Source organism: Bos taurus, chromosome 26, assembly GCF_002263795.3.
Source record: "Bos taurus isolate L1 Dominette 01449 registration number 42190680 breed Hereford chromosome 26, ARS-UCD2.0, whole genome shotgun sequence".
NCBI lineage: Eukaryota > Metazoa > Chordata > Mammalia > Artiodactyla > Bovidae > Bos > Bos taurus.
Genome location: NC_037353.1, coordinates 11,042,435 through 11,055,741, shown reverse-complemented (window position 1 = coordinate 11,055,741; position 13,307 = coordinate 11,042,435). Strand labels below are relative to the sequence as shown.

General features: G+C 44.2%; 2 protein-coding genes across 4 annotated transcripts in view; one reads left to right on the top strand and one right to left on the bottom strand.

Moving 5' to 3' along the window:
- The window catches only part of LIPA (lipase A, lysosomal acid type), a 129,428-nt gene that overhangs the window by 26,084 nt on the left and 90,037 nt on the right, over window positions 1-13,307 (top strand). The gene's annotated exons all lie outside the window — the stretch shown is intronic.
- IFIT3 (interferon induced protein with tetratricopeptide repeats 3) lies at window positions 1,021-11,700 on the bottom strand. Of its 3 annotated transcripts, XM_024985567.2 has the most exons (3): window positions 11,618-11,700; window positions 8,334-8,453; window positions 1,021-3,198 (listed from the first exon to the last, which is right to left on the bottom strand). In XM_024985567.2, the coding sequence occupies exons 2-3, from the start codon at window positions 8,336-8,338 to the stop codon at window positions 1,746-1,748; spliced, it is 1,458 nt and encodes a 485-aa protein (XP_024841335.1). In that variant the 5' UTR covers window positions 8,339-8,453; window positions 11,618-11,700; the 3' UTR covers window positions 1,021-1,745. The 3 variants fall into 3 exon arrangements, with proteins under 3 accessions (XP_024841335.1, XP_024841336.1, NP_001068882.1); XM_024985568.2 differs by lacking the exon at window positions 8,334-8,453; NM_001075414.1 differs by lacking the exon at window positions 11,618-11,700 and having other exon boundaries at window positions 1,280-3,198; window positions 8,334-8,393.

Here is a 13,307-nt window from a genome sequence, read left to right as displayed (position 1 = left end):
TAGAGTAGCCGTGCAGAAAGCCTCCAATTTCCCCTGAGTATCCAAACTCTTTGTGTCCTTGAGTATATGTGTTGGCATAAAGATAGGTAATTATTCACCTACCCCAGAGCTCTAGCTGTCTTTCAGGGCAAGAAATAGCCAGGCCCTGCCTTCATCCCAAATCACTCTTCTACCTCAATCAGGCTTTCAGTGTTAGTCTCCATGGTCATATCCCTCATAGGGGCCCAGTGTCCCCTCTGGAACTGGTCACACGAGACAGTGCTGCTCAAGGTCAAGGCTGGCCTGGAGTCAAGAGTTCACTGTTGGACACCTAATGGCTCCCCAGCCTTGCTGGAGCCAGCAGATAACTCAGGGGTGGGGGGCACCCTCGCTGAAGTCTGCTGCTCCCACAGCCAGTGTAGCTGACTAAATAGCTTTTCAGGATTACTCTGCTGCATGACAAAGATCCAACTTTCTGGCTTTCTACTCACAGTCCAAGTGGGAATGCCAGTTCTTCTGTCTTCTCTGGGATCTGGTATATTAATTTAACAATTTTCCTCTGCACACAGTCAGTCAGAGGATATCACTGGAAAAGTTTATGAGCACCAGCCTTTTAGTGGGTTGAGCGGAGGTTGATAGGGCTCTTGGTCCATCACTTGGTTGCACAAAGCAAACAACCCTTGTGGATTTCCCAGCTGAGAGGAGAATACTTGGATGTTTTTATTCACCCTGGAGGTTAAATATCTTTGGCCAGCCTAGTCTTGGTACCCTTTACACTCTGGTGCACCTTGGTCAACAGCAGCAGATGTTAACTGGGCCCTGGGCTCAGCTGAGGCCCCTGGGCTAGAATGAGAGTCACAGTTCCCAGAGCCACAGATGGACTGGCTACAGGGTGAGGGTATTAGTGCCAAGGAGAAGATAAAATGGGTGTGTTGAGAATAGTCTAGTATGCCTGTAGCGATTACTTACCATCCATTGCAAGAGAAAGTTTGAGAATTGATGTCACTCTTAGTCACACACACACACACACACACCATATGATTAAATCTATCACAAAAATTTATTATAGTGTTACTATCAAGAATATGGGTTTCTTAGGTGACTCAGTGGTAAAGAATCCACCTGCAATGCAGGAGACATGGGTTCTATCCCTGGGTTGGAAAGATTCCCCTGGAGGAGGAAATGGCAACCCACTCCAGTACTCTTGCCTGGGAAATCCCATGAACTGAGGAACCTGATGGGGCTGCAGTCCATGGGCTCACAAAAGAGTTGGACATAGCAACTAAATAACAACAACAAATCAAGAATATATATTTATTGTACTTTCACTAACAAAAATAATATATAGCTGAAGCCAAAAGCAAGACAAAAGCTAGTCTTTTGGTCAAAAGCTAGTCTTCCAGGGGGCCCAGAAGCCTGGATAATAATGGGATGAAGGACATGAGATTCTGCTGATAGTCACCAGTTATGACCCTGGCAAGAGGGGCAGACACAGGGCTGTCTGGAGAACGGAATGCCTCATGCAGGCCTGAAGCACTGTTTCTGCTGGCAGTTTAAGACCTGCAGACCAAAGAACTGTGTGTAGCTGGTATGGACAGGGAAAACAGTCGTGAGCAAGCCACTCTCTAGAAATATGCCTTAAAGCGATAAGCAGGACCATCTTGCTCAGTAAGCTCAGACTGGGGATCTGCTTTCCCAGCCTTCTCCCCTACAATACCAGGCTTGCTCCCTGACTCTCTGTTCCTTTTCTTCCTCTCTGTCTCAGCTCAGGGGTCGGGAAGCTCTCTGAGTATAGAGCTGTCTGCATCCTGCTCCATTTCCTCACTGCCTTCTTCACGCTCAGTTGCTGGCAGGAAAATGCTGCCTATGCCCGAAGGGCTGTTCTTTAGGAGGTGATCCAGAGCCTTCTCATAGCATTCAGCCGCCTGAAGCAGGTCTCCATTCATCTTGTGAATTAAGCCTTGGAGAGACCAAGAATATGGTACATTCTGTGGTAGCTGGTTATTAGCTATATTCTGTAGCTGGAATTTCATCTTTTCTTTCTCAGTTGATTCTGTGCTTATGGATAAACCATCTAAAGAACATTGGACTGCAGTGTGTTCGGATATCTCACGATCCTCCTGAGGATTGCAATCATGCTGATGGAGCTCTTGTCCCTTGGTGCTGGGGAGCTCCTTACTGAAAGCTGTCTGATAACATTCTTCGTTTTCCAGGAACTCATCAGAACATGCATGCAGAGGATTTAGTCCCTTCTCAATTGCTTTACTCACATAGTTTCTAGCATGTTCCCTCAGTTCTTCAATCTTCTCTCCTTTCCCGATAGCTTCAGATTCTCCTGTATGTTGAATTTGCTTGACTTTTGCCCTATAGCAGCATGCTATCTGGTGATAGAGGTAGGGATTGTTTGGTATGGATTCCAGTGCCCTTAGCAACAGTCCAATTGCTTTGTCTAGATCACCTTTTCCTCGGTAAAATTTGGCTGCACTGAGAAGGACATCTGTTTGACAAGGAGCTTTTTCCAGAGCCTCTACAACCAGCTGTTCCCCTTCAGATTGTTCATTTGTCTTCTGCAGCGTCAGGGCCAGGAGAACTTTGATGTACTGATTGTCAGGACTCAGCTCAACGGCCTGCTTCAGAATTTCCAGAGAAGACTGCTGCTCCGGCCTGTCATCCAGGTAGTACATCGCGATGGCCAGTCCCGAGGAGAATTCTGGGTTGTTGGGTTTCTCTTCCAGAGCCTTCTGAAAATACACCTTTGCCCTTTCAATTTTTTTCCCACCGCACTTTACCAGTGTCCACCCTTCCTCACAGTCCAGCTCAGGACATTCAATACTGTAAGGATTTGCGAACTTCTGGCAGACTCGTTTCACCTTGTCAGCATAAAGCTGAGCATCTGCGAACCTTCCCAGGTGATAGTAGACCCAGGCGTAGTTCCCCCAGGTCACCAGGCTCCTGACCTCCGCCTGGTCAGTGTGCTCTCGCTGGATCCACTCTTCGGCTTGCCGCAAGCATTCCAGGGCTGCTTCGTTTTGACCCTTCAAGTGTTTTATGTAGGCCAACAAGTTGTACTTTGTAGCTTTGAACTCAGAGTTTAAAAATTCAGTCTGGTTACACACTCTGTCTTCGAGGTCATGAGAGACACTTCCTTTCTTAAATAAATTCCACGTGAAGTGGCATCTCAGCTGGGGAAGGATTTGCTCCAGAGAATTCTTGTCCTCACTGTGGAGAAAGGAAACAGTCAGTGTGGTGTGCGCCTGCCCAGCGTGGCGCCCTGCAATGCAAGTACAGGTGATTTTGTGTGTCAACCCGACTGCGCCCCGGGGTGTCCAGCCTATCCAGTTAAACGTCAGTTCTGGTCGTGTCTGCCAGGATGTTCCCAGAAGAGAAGAGCATTTGAATCAGTTGGCTGAGTAAAGCAGATTGCCCTCCCCAGCGTGGCTGGACATCGTCCAGTCTGTTGGAGGCCTGAGTAGAACAAAAAGGCACAGGAAGGGTCACTTTGGTCTCTCTGCCTGTCTGCACTAGCTGGGACTTTGGTCTTCTCCTCCCTTCTGACTGTGACTTACACCGTCAGCCCTCCAGTGTTCAGGTCTTTGGACTCAAGCCTGGATTTATGCCACTGGCTTCCCTGCGTCTGCAGCTCACAGACAGGGGATCATGGATTGTCTCAGCCTTCATAACCACTTGAGCCAGTTCCTTACAGTAAATCTCTCTCTCTGTTGCCCTCATGCTTTAAGCTGATAAAATAAATATGTTTAAAAATTATTGGGCTTCCCTGGTGGCTCAGTGCATTGGCTCTTAATGCAGGAGACACGGGTTCTATCCTTCATCCGGGAAGATCCCACAAGCCGTGGAGCACCTAAGCCCCTGTAGCACAACTGCTGAGCCTGTGCTGTAGACCCCAGGAGCCACAGCTGCTAAAGCCCACATGCCCTAGAGCCCATGCTCCTCAACAAGAGCAGCCAATGCTCTGAGAAGCCCGAGCACCACAAACTAGAAAGTAGCCCCCACTCACGGCAACTAGAGAAAAGCCTCCACAGCAGCGAGGATTCAGCACAGCCGTAAATAAATAAAAAATTTTTTAAATTCTTGTAGCAGTCATACAAAAACAGGTTAAAATTCTCAATGAGGGTAAACCAAAATGTGTCCAGTTATATAAAACTTCTTTCCTTACAAGGAACAGGGATAAAGCTGAAGATCCATTTTGGTTTCACTGCTGAAAAACATACAGAATAACATAGAAAAACCAATTTTGAGCTCAAAATTCACTAAAGCCTTCTTTTTCTAGCTTTTACATCCTTAATGTAGGATGGATTCCTGGGATGGAGAATTCTTGGTTGCCCACCTACCAGCTTTGCCTTGCATTGCGGTCATCAGCTTTCCTCAGAGCTTAAGTGGGAAGGTACCAGGAATGGGCTTACATATTTGATCTCAGCTGGTTTTCCTGTGTTATTCTGTATGTTTTTCAGCAGTGAAACCAGAATGGACCTTCAGCTTTATCCCTGGCTGAATGGATTCCCACCACTCCAGTGCTCAAAATAGTTTACTTCTTGGCTAGCAAACACATGGGAGAGCCTGGAACAACAGCATTTAGCAAATGCCTTTTGCCTACGTCCAGCCTTCATGAATTGGGGCTGACAGCAACCTGCAGTGTGTGTGTGTAGCTCTCACTAATACATACCTCTAAGTTTTCCAAGACAGAGGAGACAGTACTTTCTCTTGCTTCCTAGATTTACCTTTCTACATCTATGGTCTATGCAGGAAACCCACAAAGCCCATCCCTTCTATCGTGTGAGCAGCTATGTAGGAAGTAGGGTTAAGGTGGATAAGAGGAGAGCGCCACAGTTGGAGGAACTGAGGTCTCTCTTGCCTGTTTCAGTTATGAAGTCAGGTTTATTTAGCCATCCAGTGACCCTTCACAAGGCTGCCTCTTGGTGTCACTTTGCTAGTGTTTAAGGATGCTGAGAAAAATAAAGGTAATCTCTGACCCTCAGAGCTCACAATCTGGTTAGGAACCACGTAAAGAAAGAAACGAAAGCCCAGGGATGTTTGCCACTGTGTTACATGGTTTTGTTCTTTTCCACACTTCCCTACGGTGACACAAAGACCCATGAAGGCCTGGTTTCAGTTTGATTGAAGCAGTCACTCTAAATAGGCCAGATCCCCAGAGAGGATACATTTATTTTGAAAAATGACAAACAAAATGGACATATTTGTGTTTTGTAGTTGGAGGATACCAAGGGAAATCAGTTGCCTTAATTAGTTAAATAAATTACCTAAATTCTCAAAATGTGTTCTCATGTCTATATTTTCCTGGGGCTTGGGGTATAGTTTATGGATTTTGTACTCTTCCTTTTTTCTCAGTAGATTCTTGGCACCATGAAATTGGAAAGAACCTCCAGAATCATTAAACCCACCACTGTCCACAATTTTGGATTTCATGGACTGGCACAGTTTCAGAAAATTGTTGAAGCAAACAGGGCCGCCAACTTTTTGGCAACACTGACGTGGGGAGAAAATTCATCAAAAGGAACCAACCATCTACGTTTGCTAAAATTTTATCTAAATAAGAGAAAAAGAGAGAAAAGAAGCACTTTTATTATCACCGAAGAAGTGAGACTGTAACCTCCGAATAAAGGAAAGCTCTTTAAATTGTCAAACACATTTTTCTGTAAGAGGAGCCACTGACTGTATTTGGCAGTTTACCGTGGCCCAGCACTGGCCCTTACAGTGAAAGTTGCTCAGTTGTGTCTGACTTTTTGTGACCCCATGGACTGACACAGTCATGGCATTCTCCAGGCCAGAATACTGCAGTGGGTGGCCTTTCCCTTCTCCAGGGGATCTTCCCAACCCAGGAACTGAACTGGGGGTTCCTGCATTTCAGGCAGATTCTTTACCAGCTGAGCTACCAGAGAAGCCCAATGTGGGAGACCTGGGTTCAAATATGAAAGGCATTTCATGTTTCAACACATGTTAACTTTGCTAACTGCCCAATTAGGAAGTTTAGAGAAAAAAAAAGCATGAGTTTCAGGTCAATAAAATGTGTCTGCAGATTTGTAGGTGTTATTTAGGTGCCTGAGAACAACAGGTGAATACTCCAAGGATTAATAGAGAATATACATCCAACTTCTCAGTGAGTCTGCAGAAAGACAGGTGACCTTGGATGTTTTCATTTCAGCAGAACCAGAAATCACCTTACCAGTCTGATAACACTTTTTTCCCCCCAAGGGTAGTAGTGGGGGTGCATTGTCGGGGCAGACAGCAGGCTTTGATGTATCAATGAACCAGAGGGATCTTTGCACATCAAATTTAAAAGCACTTATTGATATTCTTCTTCCAAGATGAAACATATTCCAATCTTCTCATAAACTTCAGAAGATCTCAATTGCTCAAGAAAGTAGGGCAAGCAGAAAAGCTCACCCAACATTCCTAAACCTGTGAGAGAGCCTGGAGTATGGAACTCCTGGGGACATTGCATCCATACCACCAGTTCACCAATGCTAAAGCTGGCCATGTTAAGAAATGTGTGGTAACGCTGAACAGTTTATTCAGGAGGATAGCCAGCTATGTATGTGGCTTCATGATCACAAAACCTATTGAATGTTAGAAATCAGGTCTGTTGATTTCCCTAAGCCTTCCACCCTAGGTTGCCAGTTTGCTTAGATATTTGATACCTGATCTCCCCTGGAAGTATGATTTAGAGCAGAGTATACTGGGTTGGGAGTCCTGAGATCTGGATAAGAAGAAACATGAAACCCAGAGCCAGTATCCAGGGGTTAGCGTTAAAATACTGTTGCCTCAGTGGGTGAATCATTTGTGAATCTAGTGATTAAAAGGAAAAAGTTTTTAAAATAACTATAACTACAGTAATTTGTTAATGTACACACTAGGTAAAAATATACAAATTGTGCCAACAAAAATATAAACTATGGGAGGAGGAGAGAGTTAAAAAGGTAGAGTTTTAGTATGTGTTTGAACTTGTTATCAGCTTAAAATAGACTATTATGTTTTGTAAAAAGCCTCACGGTAACCACAAAGCAAAAATTTATGATAAATGTACAAAAGAAATAGGGGGAAATAAGGAGAGGTTTGTGAAAGAACACAAACTTTCAGTTATAAGATGAATATGGTTGGAGGAGCTAATGTGAAACATGGCGAGCCCACTTGATAACACTGTTGTATAATTGAAATCTGCTAAGAGTAGAATTTAAATGGTCTCACCCTCCAAAAAATATATGAGGTGATGGATATGTTAATTAACTAAATGGAGGAATCCCTTCACAATGTACGCATATATCAAATCACTACAGTGTGCACTTTCAGTATCTTACAGTTTTATATATCAATTATAAACATTTTTAAAAAGAATTATCTTAGACATTCTGGTCACTTCTATATAGTTTAGGTACGTGAAATACTCAGTTCCCCCCAAAACCTTTTGTATTTTTATTACCTATTAACTGTATGTTAGTTGATATGTTTACATGTGTCATATGTAATTGATGTTTATGAAGATGTTAACATATTTGAGTAGATCAAAATAAAATATTTGAAGATAATTCTGATTTAATAAAAAAAAAATACTGCTGTCTTTTCAAAAACTAATACTCCATTTGCCAAAGTATCCTCAGTTACTAATTTAGCTCATGTATTTCTGCAAGTTGCTTTAAATACTTTCTCTCTCTCTATATATATATGTATATACACACACACAGATATATATATATATGTATATAGTTGTTGTTGTTTTTTAGTCGCTAAGTCATGTCTCTGAGACACTTACTCCCTGTCTAGCAGGTCAGTAAGAAGACCGTTCAGAGAGACATATTCTCCAGTCCTTAAAAGGCAGATTTCAAGGCAAAAACAGTCTCATCATGAAGTTTTACAGCAGTGAACTAATCCTTAGCACATTTGCTGAGAAGGAAATGCTTTAAAAATGACCGGGATAGCCACAACAAAACACACAAACCTCTGATTTAGTCCTTTCAAATATAAGAAACAAAAGAAGAACAGGATCCCCCTAGCAACTTTCTTCCAGGCCCCAGCTCCCACGGACCAGATTTTGCTGCTAAAGGGATCTTAGCACGCCTTCCTAGACTGTCTTAACAGCCTCCATTCCTTCCAGCCACCGGCTGCTAGCTCTGCTGGGAGGAAGTTTTTAGTGCCTGACTCTGCACAAGACAAGCCACAGAAATAAAAGTGCGTGAGTCAATAACAGATTTACGATCGAATGAGTGCAATGCATCTGTAATCTATTAGCAAACACTGGATCAGCATACTTAAGGACATCACACTCACGAACAAGATTTGGACGAGATTCTCAACTTCCTATCAGAGAAGCAGAGAATATTTACCTCATGATGGCTGTTTGCCTGCCATTCTGAAAAGCTGGGGTTCAGGCAGGTTTTATTTTCTGCTTGTGGATCACAAGCAAATGCAGAGCAGGTTCCCACTCAGGATGCTAGCTGCTAGGTCTGTGCTTTTAAAAAACAGAAAAGGAAAAAACTGAGGCAGTGCTAGTGAGATTCCTGCTGAGGAGAAACTGAAAACTGAAACTGAACGTGCAGAGCTGAACTCAGTTCCCCGCTGGGAGTACCCTTCTACACAGCTCCTGTAACTGCTTGTGAGTTTGAAAGAAGGCATTGTGGGTGCTGTGCATATTACAGGCTCTCTTCCCAGAGACTCAGATGCAGCCTGGAGGTGGACCTGGGCTCAGCAAGTCTGCATTTTAACAGGCATCCTGGAAATTCTGTTGTAGGAGCCCCTGTATCACATTTTGAGGAGCATAGTCCTGGAGCTCCTTTATTTTGTTTTGGTTTGGTGTTTTTGGCTGTGTAGCCAGTGGGATCTTAGTTCCTTGACCAGGAGATCACACCCATGCTCCCTGCAGTGGAAGTGTGGAGTCTTACCCACTGGACCACCAGGCAAGTCCCTGGAGGTATTTTGAAAAGTTTTCCATTTACTTATGAGAGATCATGTAATGTATCAGTGAGGCAGACAATCTGGAAGAGAGGAAAATAACCCCAGAAATCCTGGATTTCAGTCTTCTCTTTGACCAGCCTCTGGGAAAGTTCTTGAATCACATCACTTAGCCTCATTTCCTCAGCTCCCATCCCTGCCCAGCTACCAGATGCTGGCTCTGCTGGGAGGACGTCCTCAGCACCTGACTCTGTAGATCAGAAAGAGCCACAGAAATGAAAATGCATGAACTGGTAAGGTAGATTTATGATCAAATTATGAAATACATATTTAATCTATTAGCAAACACCGAATCAGCAAAATTATAAGTTATTCCAGGCCATTTTAGAAGATATCTTCTAAATTACCTTTTTTTTTCTTAACAACCAAATGATAGGAGACCGTGCCCTAGGGGTACGCTTTTACCCTTATCTAAGGCATGGTTCTGAGCACTCTAAGGAATAGTCCTCCCTCTCCAGCTAGGGACTCCAAGGGCCTAGACCGTCCAGTCCCTGCCCCTCCTCTCTAACACAAGCATAAGGGAGACATTTGCGCTACTGACCAGAGCCAGAAGATGCTTGGCACTGGAGTGTGGCTCCTGGATAATGACCATGCTCTGACACCTACTTTTTATGTGACCTCTTGGCCAAGTAATTTGCCCTCTGAGACCCATTTTTCTCATCTACAAAATGAGCCTAGTTAAAAATAATAGGGTTGCTTTCCTGGGGCTATTGGTAGGATGATACAAGGCATGTAGACCTCTTAGCAACTACTGATCACATGAAAACTGTTACTGCCATGGTCACTGGCGTATCAGTGTTATCATTTTAAGTGAATTCTGAGTGTGCAAGGGGGCCAACAGAGTTCCACAGTGGATTGGGCAGAGGAAGGCACTCATCACTCAGCCCGCAGGTGTGAGGTGTTTCCCCAGGGGGCTTCCCTGTTTGGTAATTTTTAGCACAGCCTCTGGGAACAGGGCTTCCCTGGTGGCTCAGTGGTAAAGAACCCACCTGCCAAGCAAGAGACTCCGGTTCCATCCTTGGGTCGGGAAGATCCCCTGGAGAAGAAAATGGCAACCCACTCCAGTATTCTTGCCTGGGAAAATTCCACGGACAGAGGAGTCTGATAGGCTATAGTCTACAGTCCATGGGTCGCAAAAGAGTTGGACATGTCTGAGCGATTAAACAACTGGGAACAGGCACCTTGATGTGGGCTTCAGTCCACCATAGTCCAGAGAGCCTCTCTCAGACTTCCTTGGGCCAGTGGCTTTGGACATACCCAAGCAAAGGTCACTACCAAACTTCTCAGGCAGACGGGATACCAAGACACTGGGCAGGGCTAGGTTTTTCTGGTCAACTCACTTATGCAGACACAGTTAACATATTCTTAACCGGGAGCGCATTATATAGGAAAGCTGATCTGAGGCATTTGACGGTAAATTCCTCTAACCACCCATCCCCAGATACAAGCCTGCAGAGCATCTGGGAGCCCTTGGGGCTCCTTGTACTCACTCGCTAAAAGATCACTAGAATGCCCCTCCCCAGTCAGTCAGCTTCTCAATTCCTTCCCATTGTTGTTTGATGGGAAAGTTTTCCTTTTTTTTGGCTGTATCTTTCCTGAGGCTCTATCTGATGGTAGAACTCAAGCAGATCTATGGACATCTTTTAAAATCAAGTTTACCACGATTATACTTTACTAAAAAGTACCCACTTATAGTTTGATGAATTCTGACAAATGGATATACCCATGTAACCACCACCACTACCTTCTTGTAGACTATTTGTATCATCCCTGGTGTGCCCTGCTAGTCAAGCCCAATCCCACCCTCCACCATCCCCAGGCAATAATTGCTCTGCTTTCATTCATTAGAAATTAGATCAGTACTAGGAAAGAAACTGGGATACCTGGGTTTGATCCCTGAGTTGGGAAGAGGCCCTGGAGGAGGACATGGCAACCCACTTTAGTATTCTTGCCTGGAGAATCCCCATGGACAGAGGAGCCTGGCGGCCTACAGTCCATGGGGTCACAAAGAGTTGGACACAACTGAGTTAACTAAGCACACACACATAGGAAGGCAATTACATCCTTAAGTTTTGAAGAAAAATTATTTTCTGTTGCTCACAAGCTTTCATTACAGCAATAAAAATAAACTCTAAGCTTCGGGTTTGTTTTGTATAAGAAATGGAAAAAAATGTCCATTTGTAAGGATTGTTTTTTCCACTTCCCATCTTGAAGTGATCAAATTTTCAGGGCAGAATTCCCAACACGACTTGGCTTTATACTACCAACTCCATCTTTAATAACATCTGCTGAAAAGAAATGCTTCCTTTTAGAATGACAAAAAGAAAGCCTCTTAGTTCTTTTAAAGGAAACAACAGAAAAGCCCCCAAAGAGTAATTTGTTTAGATCTAAATTTGAATTTGCAAACTTAGTGCCTGATTGGATTTAATCACTCCTGTCAAACCTCCCTCTCATCCAGCTCCCTGCTCCCAGCTCCTCCCCGTGAAGCTTAGAGAGTGTGAGTGCACACACCAGAAAAAGTCACAGAAATAAAATGTGCCCATACTGATACAGGAACTTTAGTCCACAAGCACAGGACAAACTCCGGAACTTGCCTGCACTCGAGAAGCTCGGCTTACAATTTGCATTCAAGATTAAGGCTGCCTGCACCTTAACTCACCTCATTATGGCGATCTGCTCTCTGCTGTTCTGAATAGCTGGGGTCCAAGCTGGTTTGCTCTTCAGAACTCTTCCGAGTCTGCCTCAAGCAAAGACTGAAGGAGCTATTAAAAGGGACATGGGGTGGGGAGAATGTGTCAGCTGATGCTTTCTCTCAGTTTCTGAGTGATTGCCTTTATGAAACAGAAGAAATGGAAAGTGAAGCTGTGTTAAAATCAAGGGGAGGAAAAGGAAACAAGGTTGAAATCTATCATGACTCAGAAGAAGCAAATCCTTCCACTTGGGGAAGCGGAGCAAGCGGAGCACCGTTGGGGTGGGGGTTGGGGTGGTGCAGGTTTCCATACCCGGTGGGGGACCTAAGACCTCACAAGAGGTGTGTAGCGGCAAATAAATAAAAATCGCGATTTCAGGAATCTAACCTTAACGCTAGGGTGTGTCCCAGGAAACTGCATTTTTTAATAGTATGTAGGAGTCGGATATGACTGAAGCGACTTAGCAACAGCAGCAGCAGGAGAAGGAAAGGCATCCTTGGTAGCTCAGCTGGTAAACAATCCGCCAGCAATGCAGGAGACTCTGGCTTCATTCTTGGGTCAGGAAGATCCCCTGGAGAAGGGAATGGCAACCCACTCCAGTATTCTTGCCTGGAGAATTCTGTGGACAAAGGAGCCTGGCAGGCTACAGTTCATGGAGTTGCAAAGAGTGGGACAGGACTGAGTGATTAATACTTTCACTTTTTTTCCAGGAGATTCTTATGTAAGGGTTTCTGGGAGCACATGATGTGAAAGACTGCTCAAGAAATACTGTTGTAAAAAGTAGCTTAGACAAGTCATCTTACTTGTGGGAGACAATTTGCACCTTGATGTATGTGGCTCAGGCGCCTCTATGCTTAGTCTCTCAGTCATGTTTGGCTCTTTGTGACCCCATGAACCATAGCCCACCAGACTCCTCTGTCCATGAGAATTCTCCAGGCAAGAATACTAGAGTGGGTTGCCATTCCCTTCTCCAGGGGATTTTCCCCACCCTTGGATGAAACCCAGGTCTCCTGCATTGCATGCAAATTCTTTATCATCTGAGCCACCTGGATTTAATTCAGTGTGTTATTTACTATCTCTGGGATTATCCATGAATCAAATCACTGAGCCTGAGTCCCCCCCGCCCCCCACCCCCATGCTAACTATAAGAAGCCAAGCCCTGGAATAAACCCTGGGCACTTAGGGTCTCTGAGATCCAAAGCAATCATTCGGTTTTCCCAGCTATAAACTGAGAAATAGTAACACATGTAGTATTGTTGGGTGAGCTGCCTAGCTGATAAATTTAGGTATATATGCTTTGAGCTCTGAAGGAGTGATAATACCCTGAGAGATTTTTTTAAAAATAGAATTTCCTATGATGTAAATATCCATGAAAAAAGATGGAGGATAATTCTCAAGGCTGATTTGAAGATCAAGGAATGTCAGTTGCCTAGGAGAAAGACTCCTTCTATTCTGAAGCTGCAGCAAGCAGAGGTTCTCGTGTAACAAGACTGACACTTGTTTGTTTTTTTGCACCAATGGGAGCATCATAGAATACTTCAAGTTCAGAGACTGTGTTATGTCCAGCCAAAGTAACCTGCACCTGGGAAAGTATGTAATTTTGTTGGTTGTCTTCCTTAACAATATGTTACACTGGTAGTGATAAAGTAACGTACCTTT